Source organism: Ambystoma mexicanum, chromosome 11 (genome assembly GCF_040938575.1).
Source record: "Ambystoma mexicanum isolate Mex_15411 chromosome 11, UKY_AmexF1_1, whole genome shotgun sequence".
NCBI classification, from domain to species: Eukaryota; Metazoa; Chordata; class Amphibia; order Caudata; family Ambystomatidae; genus Ambystoma; species Ambystoma mexicanum.
In genome coordinates, this window is record NC_090934.1 from 1,326,986,862 (window position 1) to 1,327,008,717 (window position 21,856).

General features: G+C 44.1%; 1 protein-coding gene across 3 annotated transcripts in view; it reads right to left on the reverse strand.

Moving 5' to 3' along the window:
* Positions 1-21,856, reverse strand: part of MYO5C (myosin VC) — a 1,282,854-nt gene that overhangs the window by 688,919 nt on the left and 572,079 nt on the right. For all 3 annotated transcript variants that reach the window (XM_069624842.1, XM_069624843.1, XM_069624844.1), the window contains one exon: positions 10,877-10,974. In XM_069624842.1, the coding sequence (XP_069480943.1) occupies positions 10,877-10,974 (98 nt within the window). The remainder of the gene's footprint in view (positions 1-10,876; positions 10,975-21,856) is intronic.

Here is a 21,856-nt window from a genome sequence, read left to right on the forward strand (position 1 = left end):
AGTTAATTATTCGACAAGTCTAGGTTAAGACACCACTTATTTAGCAAAACAGAGGTGAGCGCGTAACCGTAGATGGCACTCCAATAATTTGTTTAAAAAGGGAGAGAAAAGGCAGAATAGGAAAAACACACAGTATCAAAACTTTTAAGAAACCACAGCAAGTCAAGAAAGGCAGGGTCTACTGTAGGGCAAAAAGTTCATAGGCGAGGCCCACTCTATGAGAGAGCAAGGCGGAATGTGCCCAAGATCACACAGTGGAAATGCACTCAGTCTTTGCAGCAAAGTCAAAAGAGGTTGGATCAAGTCAGAAAGGTAATGTTAGCAGGTCCGAGGTCACCCCAGGATAGAGAGTCAAGGATTTACGGGACACCTTGGACAGTCTGTTGGAAGGGAGACCAGGCGGGACACAGTACCTGAAATGGTGAGGAAGCTCCAGAAGGGGCAGTTGTTCCTGGCAGCGGGTGCAAGTCGGAGCTTCGTCCAAGGGAAGAGATGATCTCGACGTGGAGGAAAGCTGGAGGTCGTTGTACTGCCAGGGAAGAAACCAGCCGCGGAGTTTCCCGGTTAAAAGGTACGACCCTTTTATTCGCGGTAGTGGTGAAGCGTGGCTATCCGGCCGCAGGAGTGCTTGGCACGGGGGATTCAACCACGAGACGATCCAGGAAGGCGAAAAAGGCGAACTGGTTGGTCCCACCAGCTCAAGGGGAAGAAGACTCTCCTGGAAGAAGATCTCCTCTGTCATCGGGGAAGTGGTGAGTTCGTACAGCAGGGCTCCATCGGTAGTGTCGTCGTTGTAGATGGCTCAGATTCTCCCCTCTTCGGATTCCTTAGGTCCTGTGGTGACTTCTGAAGTTCCAGTCCCCAAACCCCTGATTTTATGCAGCAAAAACCCCCATTCATCAGCCTAGCTGTCACTCAAACATGCTAAGTGGTGAGCCGGGCGGCTGACCACTGGGCCAATCACACAAGAGTCCGACTTGAGTTGCCAAGGCAACTCAGTCCAGGGTGCCTAATCCCCCTACCACACATCCTGTTGACCCCAGACAGAGTGGCACCATTTGGAGGGCTTCTGTGGAGAAGCCCACCAAAAAGTGGGACAAAGGGCTCGACTTGGGTTAGAGTTTCAGAGGCGAACACAAACACCATTTTAAAACTGAGTCCTGGCAAAAAGACCCAACCGGGGAATAAATATTAAATAAATAACCCAGCGGTATCTTTAACATTGCACCAAAAAGTAATGTGTTTAAAATGAATGGGAAAATCCCATAGGAAATATTCCAGTGGAATATTTTGCATGGTATCCACTGCTACCAGCCAGAAACCCGACAAGGGGGGACTGGACAGTGCCCCCTTGGAAAACAGACCCAGGGGCAATCAAATTACCCCTACCAGTACTTCCACAATATGATGGTTTGTACTGGTTCTGTTCACAATTTGAGACTAGTAAAGCCAATGGTGACTTTACATGCCCTGGGAGACAGTAGTCAGTCCCAGGGTATGGAGTTTATGTTTGGGGTTCACTATGACACCCCTGTGTTACTGCACTGAGGGTCCTGTGTAACACACATACCAAAAACACATGAAGCGCTATGGAGTAAAAGACCCCATAGCCCATAAAACACATTATATAGTCAAAGGACATTCTCAAATCATGCCTAAGAGTGGGAGAAAAAGAGTCTCACTCTTAGCAGGAGAAAAAATAAACCCCAAAAAATCCACCAAAGCTCACTAGGTTTGGGAAATTAGCCTTAACAGAGAATGCTCCCTAACACTCTTCCCCCGTTCTGCATGCCATAATCGCACTAATGTCTGACATGTATGGGTACTGTGTCTGTAGAGCTTGCCATGCGGCCGCTCTGCAGTTAGCAAACGGCACGCCACTGTTCACCGTGTCTGGGACGTTACTCCTGGGTATCTCGCCCTTTTCCATACGTCATCAGCGGGTTCCCCGAGGTTCACCAATAACAGCCCCCTTACGTCTCACACTGCTCATTTCTGTCCCCCTGTCATCCTTTCCATTTTGTATATCCATTTCCCCACACCTGTGGTTAATGAGGGTAGCCTACACCTCAAGTTGTTTTCTTTATCTATATGCTTCCATGGTAAGTATTGAGGTTGCCCCACCTCCCTTTTCCAATTAGGGCAACTGTGTAAACCCGATCTCCCCATTCGCTCCTCATGCCAGCCTGATCTGCCTATCCCATCCCTCTGCGTCTTTAGAGTCAGTAAATGCCCTTGTCGGTTCTCCCTTCCTTCGGCCAGGAAGGTCTCTAAGCCTCTGCACGTGTGGGATGCCCCTCCTCCTTGGTGTATGGTGGAGGTTGACATATTGGATTTGTGTACCCCTCTGCTGCCTTTAGCTCCCGTATTTGGTATAACCCCTGCACTCTGGCCACAGCCCCTTCTTTATTGTGCTCAGGAGGAGGTGGGGTAGTGGGGGCCGAGTGTGCTGCGCCCCGTGTCTCCTGCTGGCTCAGCATCCATTGACACCTTGCTATTTCCCGTTCGTCTTCCTGGAACATCTTCCAGAGTTCGAATCTCGCCATCCGATTGGTCAAATTCTTCTCCTTATCGGTGTCTTGTATGTGTGTATGTAATGGTTGCTGCACATTTTTGGAGAAACTTCCGCATTGTGGCCTTGGCTTTGTCAATATACCCTCTGTGCTTTTTGTCCATTCTGTGCTCTATCTACAAATCTTGTACTTATATTGTGGAAGGGCCTTACATAGGTGCTGTGGGGTCATATCCAGCCCACACTTCCCCTGATACATTGCTTCATACTTACTTGACCTCACGTCAAGGCTTTCAATACTTCTGGTATTACACAAGCACAAAAAATACTTTCAATTCAATTTTCTTAATTTCACAAATACCAGTTCTGGTCAATTCTTCCTGAGCCTCTCTGGCTCCCAATCAACCTGTCAGGTGTGCTCCGCGCACCGCTCTCCTACAAATCTCTGCCTCGTCCGGTACACCCACCAAAGTTGCGCATGCGCCTTCCGTGCACCAACACCGAACAACATACTCTGTCAATTTTAAATTCTCAGCACCAGCTTCTGTGCCTCCTCGTGTTGTCAGTTCTATGCACAGGCCCTACAGGTGACATAACCACTTAACTAAATAAGGGAGTGCTAGAGACTACTTACACCGCTCACAATACTAATTTCTCATTACATAAACATTTTCACAACCCCAACATGAACCCACAGCTGTCTTCCTGCCTCCTAACAGGGGATACTGATATTTCTTGTTTTCAATCTATACTTACAGCATCGCCTTGTAGATAAAACACCTTAGCCGGACTTAAGCAAAAGAACGCCTTCTGCACTCCAAGCCTTAACACGGGGATACCATTGTCTGTGACCCGAGCTAAAACGCCCAATCCACAGGGAATCCAATAGTCACATAACTTCTGCCCTCCATACCCTTAAATCAATAGTCTAGGTTATTCACTAGAACCGTTTGCCTCAAGACTCAACAATACTCGTTACCACTCCACACCCAACATTGATTTACCACCCCCCTCAGTTGCTGTGTAGCTGAGTTAATACTTACATTCCGTGGTCTGCTGACGCTATTCAGTTACCTGTTCCCCCAAAGCTGCCACGTCACCCTTCTGCTCTGCTGGGCTCCTCACGGACTGCGGGCAGGCTATTTCCATGCTGGCTCCTGACAGCCTTTTGCACAGGGCTGCACCACCCCATAGGGCTCATTTTCCGCAAGGTGCCCAGCAGCTCTCCAGGCTCTGCGTCGGAAGAGCCGGCTTATGCTGAATGGGCGTAGCCAACCATACCTCTGCTAACAACTTGTTGGCTTAGGTATGCCAGAGGACTGCGGGTTACCACGAGATCACCATCAGCTCCCAGTGCCCAACAACCCTTCTCAGTATACACATGGAGAGCACAGCACAGGGCAAGTTAGAACTGTTGTTTATTACAGAAACAGACAGGGATCATACAGGACATTTGAAGATTCCCAGAATCATCACTCCCGAGCCTGTGTCAGGCCCTTTTGTTTCATTTCGAAGTCATAACATGGGCCCTTCCCCAAAAAACCTAAGAGTCTGTCTGGTTGGGTGATTGGGGTGGTAACACTTATGGACTGCACCTATAAATATATGGCCTCATTCTGAGTTTGGAGGTAGCCATGGTGCTATTTGCACCATGGCTGCCACCAAAACCGGGTCCGACTCAGGTTTGGTGAGATGGGGACTTACCGGTCCATTCCAACCTTGGAGGGACCGGTAAGTTCCCATTTACCAAACCATTCCCCATTCGAGCCCCCATAGAGCTCAATGGGGAGGGCGCAAATAATGGTCCGTCGCATGCCCAGGCCGTTATTTGCACCCTGGTCCCCTAACGGGAACCGTAAGATACGTTTGGTCCGACCAAACATAACTTACGGGTCCCATTGGGGGACCTCGAAATAGGGCGCAAAGGGATTACGGCACCGGTGTCCTTAATGGTGCCCAGTATCCCTGGGTCAGAATGTGGCCCATTGTTTTATTGGTTCTCACATGTCATGTGGCTGGCCTAACCCTTCCCCTAGAAACTATTACATTGTTGCAGGGTCACTGGATTACCATTGTCGCTTGCCCTCTGCCATGCACCCCTGAATTTATGTTCCCAGATTGGCTGGAGCTGACTGATCTCCTCAGGTCTGGGACCCAGCTCTGTTGTCACTGCTCTGTGCAGCTTCTCAAGGTGACGAGAATGAGAAGAACTATGTGTTCCCAATGTAACAATGTAACCACTTTTTCCTGTGAGAGTGCCCTCACCGTTACAACGCTGTTAATGATTCCATGTTTCACTTCACGTCTGTGTTGCTGAGAACCGTTTGTCTTCCCACCGGGGCTGAATGGCCATTGCCTAGCTTGGCTGCATCACATGGTTGGGAACCACGAGTTCAAGCTCTTCTGGTCTGCAATTTATTAGCATTTTGTTTTTCTACAGATGGCGCCTTCTAGGTTTGCAATGTGCTGCTTGTCTCTGACCTTGGCTGTGAGCCCTGGCCTGATGTTCTATGCAGCCAGTTCTGCTTTCCCTCATCTCTCGTCCTGTGGCTTGTGTGAGAAACCTGAGGGTATTCTCCACGTAAGACCTCAAGAATCCTTTTTTCAGGTGGCCTGGACACGGCCATCGCTGTTTGATCCAGTTCCTGGGGGTGGACCAGCGGGGGAGGATCCCCTGGATAGGGGAACCCAGGGTTATGCGCGTGGTAATACCCGAGGTGAGACGCAGTATTGTGCCAGAGAAAAAGTGAAGGGCAAGATATCTGAGGCTTTCATGCGCTGTATTGCATCTGCCTGCCTTCCTCCTGTTAGGTCTCTCCAGCAAAGATCCAACAATCCCTCCGTACTTAATCAATCCTCTAAGGTTCCAATCACAGTTATACTCAAAAAGCATAACTCCCAGAATCCTTGTTTCACTGGTCCCCATTCGAATACTCCCTATCCTTCTTCTTTCCGTTCCTCTGATTATCAGTTTCCCCATTCCCATCCTGATCAGACACAACACTATGATTCCCACAATCCTCTTTGTTAATGTCACAACTCCAGCTATTCCCGCTTACCCTGCAATCCCCGTCCCTCTGATTGTCATTTCCCAAAATCCCAACCTACTATGACAAAACACTACTGTTCTCACAATCCCTTAATTTCTTTTCGGCATCCTGCTCATTCTCGTCCCTTACACAAAACTTCCTTATCCAGTCCTGTAGGATACTCTGACACTCCAGCCCCCCCTTTTCCGATACAAATACTTTTACATTCCCATAACATTGGACTGATGTAAAACCTGTTTTCCGGACATGTCCCAACCCGATGGTCAGGCAAAATCAGGCAATTGACTCAAATCACGCACACACCTGACAGCCCTTCCTTTTCCCCACAGGTATAAAAGGTGGAGCAAGAAAGTGCAGTATGGGCAAGGCGAGCATGGAAGACAGCACAATGAGACGGCTAACATGCAGCAGTTCAAGGGAAGGTGAAAGGCGGGAGGAATCAAGAGGGTGGCGATGAGAGAAGTGACCTTGTCCTTTTTGTCCCACACCCACAGAGGCTTTGTGGAGGAGAGCTCAAGACCGCGAACAATAGCACAAGTGTCCTGGAGCAGATGTCAACGGTACACCGGGCAAACCTATGCCGATAAGTAGGAGAGAGGGAAGCTCCCGCGCCCATGGTACCGGCCTTGACTCCAAAGAGGCAACAGCCAAGCAGCTCATTACAGCCAGTGAGTCGAGGGGAGAATCAATAAGAACCGGGCTGTGTTGAATCAAAAGCGCAGAGTGGCAAGTTTGAACCAAGTTTAACAAACTTTGAATGAACTGTAAAAAGATGGAAGGGGAGACCAGCTGCAAAGCGAAAGCGGCACCATGTGGGTGATAATTCGAAAGACTCTGGTCAAGCCCCTTTTGAGAGAAACTACAAGTACCAGAAGGCTGCGTGAAATAGGTCAAAGTGGTCATACAGAGGGTTGAGCAAAATCCCTGTATAATCAAAAGACTTTGATCTACAAGCGCTTTGAAAGCAAGGGAAGGGAATCCCACACTAAGAGAAAGCAAGAGACATGAAACCCGCATTGAGGGAAAGAAAGGGAAGTGAATCCCAACGATATTGGACAAATGTGAATGTGAAGTAAAGAGGGGTCCTAGCCCGACCGAGGGAGTTCCATGGTTGAAGCCATCACCCAAGAATATAAAGAGAAGAGGGTTTTGAGCCCGACCGAGGGCGATCCAGGGGTGAAACCACCACCCAAGAAAAAGACACCAAATAATTGAGGGAGGAAAAATCCAACAAGAAGCAAGAGGGGTCCGAGCCTGACCGAGGGAGATCCAGCGGTGAAGCCATCACTGAGAAGATAAAGAAGCAAGAGGGGTCCAAGCCCATCCGTGGGAGATCCAGGGATGAAGCCATCACCCAAGAATATAAAGAGAAGAGGGTTCCGAGCCCAACCAAGGGAGATCCAGGGGTGAAGCCCAAAGTTCATTGATAAAGGAACTTTTGTTTTTGTTATTTGACCACGTCAGGCCTTGGAGGCAAGAGACTTTCAAAGGAAACAAGACCTGGCCATCGACTGTCCAGAGAACTGCCATTGGAACTGTCATCTTGTGCTGGAGAATCCCGAGACTGTACTGTGCTCCAAGCTACCATCTTACCCTGTGTCCAAAACATGAGCAAGGGAGACCCAGCCTACCGCATTCTGACATATTATTTGAGAACACTTCTTTTTTTCTTGAGAATCATCACACACCCTTTTTTGTATAAGTTGTAAGGTTTGGCAATAGGTTTCTACGTATAGGCCCTTTTATTTGACACAACGCGTTTGCTCCCATCCTAGGTTTAGGTTTAAAATAGGCGTTTTTTCAGCCCGTTCAATAAGCACCCTTGACCTTGATCATTTGTGTCTGTCTTACTTGTTGTCACCATGAGTTTCTCACACTTGTAGCATCATGTAATCCTTATTATAATTATACTATGATTTCTACATATCTATACTGTTCTATGTTTCCCATAGGTTAGTCATATTTCGTCCCTCCCATCTCCCTATATGATCCTGTAGTCCCATAGGGTTAGTAGCGATAAGCGTCTGCAAGTTTGCTCTGCATCTCTTAGTTTCCCTTGAGTTCTGCGTTTCTTCACTTTGCTAATGAGAAAAATAATATAAGCTTTTGACAGTATGTATATGTATCTGTCCTCTATCTACAGAACTGAGTAAGCATGTTCTTTGTGTATGTTCGTGTAACTTCGTGCATGGCTGTGAGTTTACTTTGTGGCTAACGTTACTATATTGTGGTGTCACTAATGATGTCAGCACACTTTTCCTCAGCATTAGTCAACGTCATCCATTGAGGCATCTGGGTCCATAACCAGTTTTGAGGCACCTGTGTCCAAAAACACATTCACTAGATAAGGTTTGAATGGTTGTCTAAGAGGATATCTGTCCGCATATGTGGATATCACTGGCTGTCCAAATAGTGAGTTGCTTCGTGTGTTTTTTAACTCTTCAGGCTGTCATGTTCCTGGGGGTGAGGAGGGGTATTCCAGGGACCCTCTCTTCACCCTGCACCAGGGGTTAAAGGTGACCCGTACACATGAAGTCTATATTAGAGATTTGACCAAGAGTCTTGAATGTTTCATTCTCTTTTTTAACTGTTTCAAATGCATCGTCTACTGCTTTGCCAAAAAGAATTATGTTCGCAATAGGCATATTAATTGAAGTTGCTTGTGTCTCTGGCTTGAAACTTGGGTTTCGGAGCCACGAGTGCCATTTAATGAATGTCCCCTCAGCAAAAATTCTGGCAGCAGTGTCAGCTGCGTCTAGCAAATTGTTTAGAATGGAATTTGCCACCTACTTACCCTAAGACACGGTCTTCAAAAATGTGTTTTGAGAGTTTCTGGAACTTTGTGCAATTGTTCTTCAACAAGGTCCCATTGGGCCCTATTGTAGCTTACCGTTAGAGTGACATTATTGTAGACATGTAGTGTGGCGGTCTGGAAACAAGGGTGCTGGTAAGCTTAATGGCATCATGTCCAGACCACTGCAATTCTAATGAGGCCTAATGTATGTATTGTTTACTTTATCTGGAGGAGCTACCCCAGTAGCTAAAGGTGTACCCGCTCTCTCTCTTGCGGGTTGTGGTAACCACTAAAGGATCTCGCTTTAAATGGTGCCTAATGTATAAGGGGTCAGCGGGAGTTGGCTTAAACCGCTTTTCTACACGCAGGCTTACTGGCCTAGTGGGAGATGGTGTTGAAAGGGATGGCAGGACACGCTTTTTTTACTGATTGCAAAAGTGGAATATATTGGCCTACTGACTTTCTCATTAAGAATATTATGTACGAAATAACCTTCTGGTGTCTTCCTCCAATTTGTGGGTATCAATTTTAAAGTGATCAGCTGCCTTCTTTAAGAGGTCATTAAAAAGAAGTTGATCAACATAGACAAATTAGCCACATGCTCCTCTTGGATGTATGGGGTCTGGACAGTGTATCAACTTCATAGTCATAATCTGTATCCTAATCATCATCAACCTAAATGTCTTGATGCTGATCCTCATCAATATTAACCACTGTTTGTGGTGTTACATGTTCCAAACTAGGTGCTTTTGATGGTGCTCCACACCCTCATCCTGTGAAATATATTTTTGTTTTATTGGATGTTTCTCTAAAAAATAAACAAAAGCGCAAACTTTGTCCATTGTCGACTCAAAATGCGCTTTTGTCCATGTACCCGTGGATGGTGTTTCTTGTAATCAGAATACAATTTCTACTGGGTCAACGAAGGGCTTTGTATGTAAAGCCTCCAATAAAGGGCCCTGGTGTACTGTGTAGTTTTCAAAACAGTGTCCGTCTGCTTCGAAAACTGCTTTGGCGTGTGTGTGTGTGTGTGTGTGTGAATGCGAAACAGACTTCATGCGTCGTAAACTTTGCCATGGATGCATAGGACTGTTTGCGTGCCATCAGGATTAATGTAACCTTAGATTTGTGTTCCGAGGACTTATTACGTGAAGGACCATGGGTACAGTTCATGTCACACTAGGGATAGTATTACAGACACGCCCTGTCGATGTCCCTTCTTCAAACTTCGAAAACAAGCCATGCAATACTCAGCACCAACCACTAGATGTCAGCCTATGCAAAGCATGTGATTCTAATAAGAGCCACAAGCCTCAGAAATAGGTTTTGTTAGCCTTTCCTTTTGTGTGCCACTTACTTTAACCTAGTGTCTTTTCCCCTTAGGGGCATTGGGGGGAAATCCTGACGTAATCTTTGCCTTTTCATTGCATCTCCACATCAAAGTGGGGTTCATCAGGGTGATCTAAGACCCAGATAAGCGGGGTTGGATAAGTATTTTGCGTGCCAGCCTACACCTGTCTCCCAATAAGGTGTGTGGTATGGTCCCCCTGGCTACATAGGATAAGTAATTCATGGCTAAATAATAAATCTCTTGCAAAACTAAAGTATGCATCATGACATGCAGGTAATGAACACGCTGACTTAAATCATAACGCCTGTCAGATTATAGTCCTGTCAAAGTTCAGACTTTTTCATCAAACATGTTTTAAATATGTTCGTCTGATTTTAGGGCTAAGGGAAAATGCAGGTTCCAGAAGTAACATGAGCCATAGTAAAAGCAACCGACAATCCCGTAAGACTTTCTTCTTCCATACCTGGAGAGTCGGTTTCCTTCCATTACTGCTCAGCGTCAAGATTTTCTCTGAGATACAGAAACAATGCTGTCCCCATAGTAGCTTTAACAGAGTTGCGAATGCAGATATTTAGGTATTTTCCTTGCATACATTACGGCCTGACCAGTCAGCATTTCCTTCATTCCACAAGGCCCAATAAACTGCACTCTTTCATTCACTCTCCTCAAGTAGTCACCGTCTTTTTTATTACGACACTGCGGTTTCTAGACTTCAAAAATGCGTATACTTTTTGGTTTTCAGATTAACCGCCCTAAGGGAAAGCATGGAGCGACCACGGATGACGGTCGTTTGCCAATAATCATGAAATTGTGCTGGTCAAGGACCGGAAGTCATAGCTAGTGACCTCCTGTGCACTGGTCAGGTAAGCCAACAGAATGCATCTCCGATTTCAAACATGTATATTACGTGTGTGCAAACCACTTGTTAGAGGCAGACTAATCGACATCTTGTTGATGATATTAAAATATCAACGACATTTTGAACTGTTAACGAATTAGTAGCTGAAATGGCTTCACGGTTCAATTCTACCCAGCTGTGTTTGTTCATTTCTAACAGAATACATTCTGCCGAGGCAGCTTCTGAGCATGTCCTAATGATGGCCGAGTCACAGGAAAAGGAAAGCGGTTCATTTTCGGCTGTACAGCAGGAAAGGAAATAATGCACTTACTCAAATGGTAGTTTCTCGTCATTTGGCTTTATGCATCGGACGTAGTGAGGCGTGGTTGCATTAAGAGTCTCCATGAGCAAAGACAAAGAATTGCGGAACTAGAGAGATCCAGAAAATAAGACGAGTTAGACATGCAGGAAATTAGACTATTAAGTCACACTTTATTTATGAATATGCAGTTATCACGTTCGCAGCCGTCAATGATTGTTGAAGGTACCAGGTGGCAGAGGTTGTCCACACCCCCCATCCCGTTTGACAGAGGCTATTCAGCTAATCTATGAATCTGTTTTTAGTTTGGCTATTAAGTGGCGCTTGCTCCACCAGTAAGCCGAAACTATTGCATTAGAGAACAGATAGGGAGAAATGGCACATGGGGAGGGACACAGCTTGTAGGTGTTTGGTTATTTTCCAACCCATTCACTGCCTGTGGCTATGCTAATCTCTATGGCCATTCACACTCAGTTCCTGCCCTTCCCCGCCCAAAACACCTCCTCATGGGAATTCTTTGAGCTAGCTTTATCAAGCCTCACCATCAAACGTGGCACTCAACGTGCCTGCCAGTGTTTTTTCAAAGCAGTCTTCTGAAACTTAATGACCTAATTGCAGCTGTAAACCTACTAGTAGTGTAATAAATGTGTCTTAATCAGGTCTGCCTTCAGCCACTCGATTTATAAGCACTATGCATGTCCTTCACTGAAGTCTTGTAAAAACAACCATTAGCAAAGCCAACAGTTTAGACTTGTGTATAACTATTAGGCATTTGCCAGATACTGCTATTAGATGTTCAGGTACTCGCACATGTTTGCACCTGCTACCATCAATGGCCAGTTAATAGCACTATGGCAGTGCCTGGCAAGTGCCTTTCCCATGCCTACACCAAAGCCCAAACTATTGGCATTGCCAATGCTCATTCTCTTATACCTTTAAGACCGCGAGATTGAGTACAAGTCATATCAGCTGGCTGTCCATATGGAGCTGGCCTTCCCATGCCTCTCTAGCACCCGGATAGACCTGACTGAGAAATGTTCCATTATGTACGTCTTCTAAAGGGCTTCTCTATATTACTGACTACCCGAGCACCCATTCACTAGTTCTGGGCACAATCACTAGAGAAGTGAATGTGCTATGTGGCACTATGTGTCACTATATCTAAATCATAGTAACAAGTGTGGCGCTTAGGCCTGACTCGTGTTAGAAATCAGCAGGCAAGTGGAATATTTACACTGAGCATATTATGATATTAGCAGTAATAAACAGGCTGAACACCTTCTCAAACCGGGTTGCATGAAAAGCAAAAGGTTTGAGGGAGACAGAATGGATAGACTTGACAGGCTACATACCGATGTATAAACTCTGCTGCTCTGCCATAACATCCTTATAGCCTTTTCCCTGCCCTGGTCCCACCTGACCTATACAGCAATATTTTTCTTCAGTTATTATTATTTCCGTCAAATGATATGTACCTGTATAGCTCTAATGGACATGTATGTAAATAGCCGTACACGTTATGCACAGGCCTCTATTTAGATTGACTACTTGACATGTGCCAATGTGGCTCCTTTTCTACCTGCCCCCTTCTCTCCCCCCATCTTGTACAGGGATCAGAATGTCCAGGAAGAGGTGCTATTTAGCTCCCGCTTGTGGCCTAGAAGAGCCAGGTCAGCTTGACACAGAAGCTGCATTAGATTCCCTATGCCAAATGGTACCAAAAAACAGAACTGTGACATCAGCTCCGGATGCTTGGGAATGAGTCTACGGGAGCACTAGGACACACCCAGAAGACCTTTAAAACCACAGATGGCCACATGTAGTGCGCATGCGTATATAGTGTGCCTCCCGCGTGGAAGTCAGGATTGCAACGCACTATATTTTTTTTTTTTTTTTTTTTTTTTTATTGATTTGATTTAGCTGTATCTGAAAAAACAGCCTTTCAAAAACTAAAACAGAATAAAATACATACACTTTACATCATAAAAGTTGGAGCATTATACAGAAATGCAGCATGACCGGCAAATCTATCATCTGGAAATAGAATTTGGAGCTAATTTTTTTTCAGTCAATTATCCATTTTCCAACTGATATATGTTACTTCCATCTTTCAACTTTAGAGCCTCCACAAACATTATTATAGCCAAATTTATTTTAACCAATTGACTATGAAATAGTTTATCCCACAACACATCATGGTCAGTAATGACTTGATTCTTAAACAAATGTTTAAAAAAAAAGCGTCTCTTTTCAATGAGTGCAGGACATACAGCAATTAGATGTTTTAAGGATTCAACTTGTTCAACCTCCTCACAAAATCTACAGTCCCCATTAATAGACAGCTTTCGCATAAATTGTATTTCATTGGAAAGAAGGACATTCAATCTTATTCTTAGATATGTAAATCTGCTTTTGGGATTAGGAAATTTGATAAGATATTGTTCAATTTTATGTACTTCTTTCACAGCAAAAGATTGATATCTAAAGGTTTTTAATTTATCGCATGCATTTCTAGTTTCAATCCAATCCCACATCCATAGTTTTTTCTTTGCTCTTTCTGGATTGTTCACCAATAGCTCATCATCAATACCTGCCTCTGACATTGCCGAAAGACACCACTTACGCCACTTAGCCGTATTCCCAATTTCAGTATTCAACATGTGTTCTCCCATCACATACATGACCCCATCATCTTTAGAGGCCATCACATATTTACGAAACAGGCTCAACATTTTCCAGAGATGAATTGCATTCAATGAAACCAAGCCCAATTCATGTCTTATCAGACACATTGAAACTGAAGTGGAAAGGCCACATATCGATTTCCAAAATTTGCCTTCCATTTTAACCCATATAGATTTTTTCATTGCTGCTTTGGTTTCTGAAGCATACGTCACAATGGGTACCACTTTTTGTTTATAAAAAATTACAGCAGGCATCAAGGAAAATTTGCCATATTTGGCTTGAATTATTTTAGATTGATTTATTCCTGTTTTAAGTTTTTCTTGTAACACTCTAAAATATGGCTTGTCAGCTATATCATTGTTGAATTGGATACCTAGATATTTATATTCTGTAACTATTTCTAACTCTATATCTTGTATTGCCCATCGATATTTTGTATGGGTGGATTTTGTCTTGCAACTTTGTATCATAATTTTACATTTGCGTTGATTTATTGTCAGTAAGTTTTCATCTACATATCTGCTCAAGGAAATAAGAAGACTCTGCAATCCCACAGGGGTTTTGGACAGAAGTACCAAATCGTCCGCATAAAATAGCCACGGTATTGGATGAACACCAATTCTTGGAGCATCAGCTCTACATTTCATAAATTCATATCGGACGGCTGCCATGAAGAAATTAAAGAGGGTACTGGCCAACACACAACCCTGTTTTAGACCTCTATGAGTCAGAATGGGATTAGATAAGGTTCCATCTGTGGCCAATCTAATTTGCACCATGGTGTCCGTATGCAATTCTTTGATCCAGAATACAATATATTCAGGGCAATTTGCATCAGTCAATTTTTTCACCAGCAATTTCCTGCACACTGAATCAAAGGCTGCTTGGAAGTCAATAAAGGCCAAATAGATGGATTGACCTTTAACCTGTTCTTGTTTTTTTATGACTTCCAATATGTGCAGGTTAATTGCTGTTCCCATACCTGGCCTAAATCCCGTTTGATGTGGATCTCTCATCTGAACCTCATTCAGCCATAAATTCAGATCTCTCAGCAGCAATCTTGCAAAAATTTTGCTTGGGATATCTAATAGGGAAATGGGCCTGTAATTAACGGGATTTTCATGATCCCCTTTTTTATAAATCGGTATAATTATCGCTTTTTTCCAGGAGCAAGGTAGAATTCGAGTTCTTACTATTTTCAAAAAAATTGTTAGAAGTATTTTTGCCCACGCCATAGGATGTTGTTTTATCATAAAATTTGATAATCCATCTGGCCCTGGAGCACGAGAAATTGATAATTTAGAGATCTGAAACAATATGTCATCCATGTCAAATGAGAGATCTTTACTTCGAGATTTGGTAGGGCTCACACCTTCTCCTTTTGTCATTGTGTCCGCATACAAGGATTTATAGAAACACGCCCAGACTTCCTGAGGTATGGGATTCAATTGATAGATAAATTGCTGATTACACTGTTTAAAATTTAATAGAGACCAAATTCTGGCTGAGCTTTTAGATTTCAATTTCTCTAACATATCTTCCGCATCCTTCTGATATAGAATAGCATGTTTCGACCTCAACCAATTTTTATATTTGCATTTTAGCGCTCTGAGTATCTTACTTTTATTAATATGGTTAAGACCTTCTATCTTTTCTATATTGGGTCTTCCGAATTACTATTTCATGGTCATACGTATGCAGAGTTTTAATCTGGTTGATTTTTGACTTATTTCTTTTAACCACAAAGATTTGCATTTCTTCCACATATGATTGAGTACCAGAGTCACAGTTTTTTACTCTCTTCACATCATTTGTTTTGAGCTTGTGGTTTAACATATCTAGGGTTTTTGGACACCATTTAAATCTATTCATCGTTGGATTCAGAGACATATTCGTTGCTAAGGATTTTTCATAGTGTTTCTCTAGGACAGACCATGACCAGTTCATGCATTGAATATCATGGTCACTAACATGTTGGGATAAAATTGAGAAATTAGTTATACTCTTAAACAATTGCTCGTCTACAAATGTATAGTCGATCATGGCAGATTGTGTACCGCGGTGCCATGTGGTATGTTGGGGAATATCCCCCCTTATGGCACCGTTTAGTTTGCATAAGCGACGTTCTTCCATCAGCTTATTCCATTTTTGGGCTACTGCGGATATATGTTTCTTCCCACGTGCATGACATGTTATATTGAGGTCACCCGTTATAATAATATGCTCACATGTAGGGTCTAGGTAGATTACATTCAGAAGATTCTCAAGAGCACTAAGAAAATCACAGTCAGTAATGGCTGCGTGGTTCCAGTATACATTTATCAACCCTATAACCTTAGAATCGATTATTATCCTCACCAGTTGCATAAAGCTATTGGGAGAGGCCCAGGGTTCCAGATGAGTATACGGATTGATTTTTATTGCTACCATTAGACCTGCCATTGGTCTACCCTTTGCAGGCATAATTGCTGGAATAAGCGATGTAATATGATTATCCCACCTTGGTGCATATTGTAGCCATATCTCTTGGAAAACCAAGATGTCAAAATTTTCCAAAATGCTGTCATTACTTTTCACCAGATGATTGAACCCTCGCGTATTCCATGAGGAAAGAGAGAGAGAAATAGATTGCTGGCATAGTTAGTTTCTATATTGTCTCACCTCTCTGTCCCTTTGTGCTCTTTCATTTTCAAATACTGATTCTGATTGCCGATTTCTAGAATGATATTGCTCCTCTGCAATAGATTTAGATATGTATTGGTTTCTAACTGCAGAAATTTGTGGAGGGTCAGTCGCAGTGTTATTAAGCAGAATGAACCCTAGTTCGTATATATCCATTCTCGCTTGCCATAAGGCGTTTTTTATGAAACCTGACCTCATCCACAGCTTTGCAACTGACAGATCAGTTGGATGTAAGAACTCTATTTGCTCAAGATCTGCCGAGGATATTTCTTCTAGAGCCGGTATATCAGAAAAAATATTTAGAATTGATTGTCTGTTAAGAGTAAATGACTGGAATGGATGCGAGCGGCACTGCAAAATCAGGTGATGTGTAGACGCAGTTTTTATAGGAGTTTTCAAGGGCCCTTTTATAAATGAAGTTGACTTGAGCTCTCTATGATTGGCTGATTTGTTTGCATCTGCATGAAGATCCATTGTCTTTGACATATTTTTATCCATCAAGACCTTAGTATTTGCATTATTTACCAGGGAAACAATCTTTTGAATAGATTTCTCTATATCTTCTTTCCATTCTTTTAAAACTACTGTGTCCACACTCTTCACTCTTACAGGCTCTCCTGTCAATGTTTCTCTACAATTTTCCATTTCTATAGACTCTGCTTTATTCGCCGATTCATTCTCTTTAAAACCTGTGTCATTTGCCAAAGGAGCTGCTGCTACCGAGTTCTGCATAGAGGCATTTTTATTGACCTGTTCGCTGATCAACACCAAACTGTCCAAGGGTTCGTAGCTCAAGTGCGCTGTTTTAGCCAGTTTGGTTTGACTAGCTTTAAACAGTAGCATGTCACGATATTTGTTGGCTATATTTTTTCTCGCCAAACTAATTGCAGAGTTTGATTTGGATACAGACTGAATAAATTGTCTAGTACCAGAAATCTTTGAATTAGGAGTGGCCTTGATGTTTTTGGATTTTTTTGTAGCATTTGGTTTCTGAATAGATGTTTTTTTAAGTTGTTTTTCAAATATTTGGTAGGTCGGCCCTTTATTCTCTAAATTAGAGTTTTTTACAATTTCTGCCTCTTCACAGTGTTGGCTGCCCACCTTAGGGATATTGTCACAATGTTTCAATTTTGCCTTACTTTTCTTGAAACATCTCTGACCAACAACACATTTCTCCATGTTGTTGCATCTCAACATAAGACTGGGTTTTGTCTTCTCACTTTTACCCTCTATCTTTTCCATACCATTTGTTTCCACCATTCCATCTAATTGTGCTGCTATTTTTGCTTTTCCTGTTTGGTGTTGTAATACAATTTGTTGATTCTGGGAACAATCAATTAATAATACATCTGAGGTCTGAACGGTGCCATCATGCTTTATGGCCCCTATGTTTTTAGATGCTTCATTGACACAGGGATCACACTCCACTTTGGTTTTAAGACAGCCACATCGAGTTTCAGTATCTTTAATTTGATTCTGTAATAATTTAGCCAGTAGCACATGTTGCTCATTCATTTTTGAATCTAAAGAATCATATAACCGTGTCAAAGAGAATAGAGCTGCATTCATCGTTTGTAGAGAGGTTTCTACACCTATGATGAATGTCCCTTGCGAGGGATTGTTGTTTGAATTTACGGCATTTGGAATTCGCCGTGGGGTGGGGTTCATAAACGAACAGGACAATACAGATGACTCTTTAGGGGATGGAGAAAACATCATTGGGGATTTGGATAGATTGTGCAAGCTCTCGCTAGTTCCAGACATCAGATCAACCACTTCATCGTGATCAGATGAATTGCCCTCTGTTCGTTCATCAGTATTTTTAAATAAATCTTCCTGATTTAGGCTTACCAAATCCCCCGATACCTCATTTAACACTAATTCTCCTCTCGCTACAACCTGCTTGTCTAGTATCAGAGAAGATTTTGTAGGTGTTATCAAATCACATTCATTCTTCTCATCTCGTAATTCTGCTTGGTGCACGGTAATATCCAGCACACCAGCGGTCACTAAGGAGTCAAGGGGTGTTTCTCTCAAATTAACATCCTCTCCGTTTATATCCATTTCTTCAGCATTATTGGGGCATAACCCCGTATTAGATGGGGGGGTTTGCACTTTTTCAGGTCCCCTCCCCTTTTTGGTTCTTTGTTCACAAAATTTGCGTATGTCCACTATGGGGGAGCATGACCTTATATTAGAAGCAGATTTAGATGCTCGTGATAGGTGTATACAACGTATAGAAGAGGTTTTTGGGGTTTGTAAAGCCGCTGCAACACACGCTTTAATTTTATCCTGGTGCGGCATTCCAGTTTTCAAAGTTACGACCATTTTTCTTAACTTGAAAATGGGATACCAAGATTACCTACGTATGTATGTAGATGTAAATTAAGAGCGACTATGGGTATTACACTCACCAGTATCTACCTCCTCTAATAGTAAGCAACCCCCTATCTATCACAATTACAATATATTCTCACGCTTACTTCTTGGGTTTAGGTGCAGCAGACCGACAGCAGATCTTCCTTCTCTGTGTATTGGCTTTCTTGGGCAGTTCGTGAACAGCCAGGATCAAAGAGGCTAACCTCCGCAGTTTCCCGAGCCAGTCACGCCACCAAACAGCCACAAAACAGATGTAGGGCTTGACACCAAAGGGCTTATCGCCGCTCGGGCGGCTCGCAGCAGTTTTTAGCTCCGGAGTCAGTCACGTGATACGTCACGTGTCCCACGCTGCTCCGCCTCCACCAGGAAGCAGCAGACACACTTCACGCTTGGCAAGAGCAAAGGCTCGCAGTGCCAGTAGAATCAAGCTGCAGGGGTCCTCTCAGTTCAGCACGGGGGAACAAGAAGCGAACCTTCGCTTTTACAATTCATACGCCGCTCGGGCGGCTCGCAGCTGTTTTTAGCTCCGGAGTCAGTCACGTGATACGTCACGTGTCCCACGCTGCTCCGCCTCCACCAGGAAGCAGCAGACACACTTCACGCTTGGCAAGAGCAAAGGCTTGCAGTGCCAGTAGAATCAAGCTGCAGGGGTCCTCTCAGTTCAGCACGGGGGAACAAGAAGCGAACCTTCGCTTTTACAATTCATACGCCGCTCGGGCGGCTCGCAGCTGTTTTTAGCTCTGGAGTCAGTCACGTGATACGTCACGTGTCCCACGCTGCTCCGCCTCCACCAGGAAGCAGCAGACACACTTCACGCTTGGCAAGAGCAAAGGCTCGCAGTGCCAGTAGAATCAAGCTGCAGGGGTCCTCTCAGTTCAGCACGGGGGAACAAGAAGCGAACCTTCGCTTTTACAATTCATACGCCGCTCGGGCGGCTCGCAGCTGTTTTTAGCTCCGGAGTCAGTCACGTGATACGTCACGTGTCCCACGCTGCTCCGCCTCCACCAGGAAGCAGCAGACACACTTCATGCTTGGCAAGAGCAAAGGCTCGCAGTGCCAGTAGAATCAAGCTGCAGGGGTCCTCTCAGTTCAGCACGGGGGAACAAGAAGCGAACCTTCGCTTTTACAATTCATACGCCGCTCGGGCGGCTCGCAGCTGTTTTTAGCTCCGGAGTCAGTCACGTGATACGTCACGTGTCCCACGCTGCTCCGCCTCCACCAGGAAGCAGCAGACACACTTCACGCTTGGCAAGAGCAAAGGCTCGCAGTGCCAGTAGAATCAAGCTGCAGGGGTCCTCTCAGTTCAGCACGGGGGAACAAGAAGCGAACCTTCGCTTTTACAATTCATACGCCGCTCGGGCGGCTCGCAGCTGTTTTTAGCTCCGGAGTCAGTCACGTGATACGTCACGTGTCCCACGCTGCTCCGCCTCCACCAGGAAGCAGCAGACACACTTCACGCTTGGCAAGAGCAAAGGCTCGCAGTGCCAGTAGAATCAAGCTGCAGGGGTCCTCTCAGTTCAGCACGGGGGAACAAGAAGCGAACCTTCGCTTTTACAATTCATACCTATATACTAGTGCCTCGTCCCCCAAAGACAGCTCTCACATCCTCAGTGATGCTGGATAAACAGCAGCTGTTTTTCGCTCCTGCTCAACAAATCCTTAGTTCGATCCCTGGTTTTTAGATCCCTTTTAATTCACCATTTTTGTTTCGAATATGTGTTGCTCTCCTGTTAGTAGCTTAATAAATGAAATCTGTTCATGATTTAAGGCTATTCGGTTCATCACTGCCTTAGTTTACTTGTTTCTTTCATGCTTAAACACACACTACCCTTCCCTTTTTGTTATCTAGCTATCAGACATGTTATGAACGTGACCACGTTTAACAATATTTATTTATTTAAACCGATACAAATATTATAGAGTGTGTGAAAACTCAGATTAACGCCTAAAGCCTTCATTATGAATAGCAGTTAATAACTTCCCAAACTCAAGCAAATATACAAAGATATAACCGGTAAGAGTTGCAGTTTTCTGCATCCATTATTACTCACACATTTCGAAACCAATGTTTTTCTTGATTAATACAATGTGTATTACATACACATCGCTAGAGTGAGATTCAAGTACTCATGTTTCCAAAGGGATAATTTGACAAAATCAATGTGGCCAACTTATTGATTTACTAACTTCTCCTAAACATATGGGTGTATCATTCCACTAAATTTTGGATCCAATAGCTTGGTTTATATTTTCAGACATTTACTGTGATGAGTTATCTATTCACTATATCAATATAATGATGAGCTTGCTAGTACTTCATGAGTTTACTGAAAATAGGATATAGCCCAGAAACCAAATGAAAGAATACTCCCCTTGCAAAAGCGAGGGGGAAAAGTCAGCACACATGAACTTGCATGTTACATAAAGTGTTCCATGTTCACCTGTGCCCCTTTCTGTAGTAGGAATGTAGTGAGGTAGAGCAAAAAAGCATTGCAACAGCAGTTGCCTATTTCATTTAATTAGGGGCCCTGATAGTAAGACCTTCATATTATTACTCCAATGTAGCGTATGTCCCAAATCCTGTTAAAGGCATGAGTAAAAATATGTGGTTTCCCATATTTTGCTACTGTGATGATACCCCTTGCCTGACCTTGAAAGTATGTGGGAGTGGCTCAAGAGGCCGTGCACCCCCAACACCAGCTATGTGATGTGGGGCTGGTGGAGAATATGGGCAGGATCCCTGGGTTTCCCCCACAGCACAATGTGCAAGAGGAAGAGGCTTGTTACATGAGGGTAGGGGGGCTCTAGATGATGCTGGCCATTTAAAAAGGGCTCTCGATCGGCACTGTAGGCTTTTCTTTCCTGGCTCAGTCCCCATCCCAAGGAGAGCTTTTTCTTTCTTCAGCTCCTCCTTCTCGTCAATTTCCTAGGCCACAGTCTCTACCCTTGCATTGTCTGCTGCCTTTGGGGCACTTCCTCCTCCTCTCTGTTAAGGGACTCTACCCTTTCTCTTGTCAGGGCCTGTGCCCTTTCCTGCTCTGCCTTCCCCTAGGTCAGAGCCTTTCTCTTCACCTTCATCTGTGAAGGCCTCCACCTTTGTTTCCTCTGCCCTTTTTTTGACTGAGGCTGTGGCTAGGTCTCTTTTCCCCTACCGTTTGGTCTCCATGTCATTCCCCTTCCTTTTCAGTATTTCAGGTCTTCGGCTTTCAGTTTCCTCCGAACTCCAGGTTTTGCAACTACTCCACT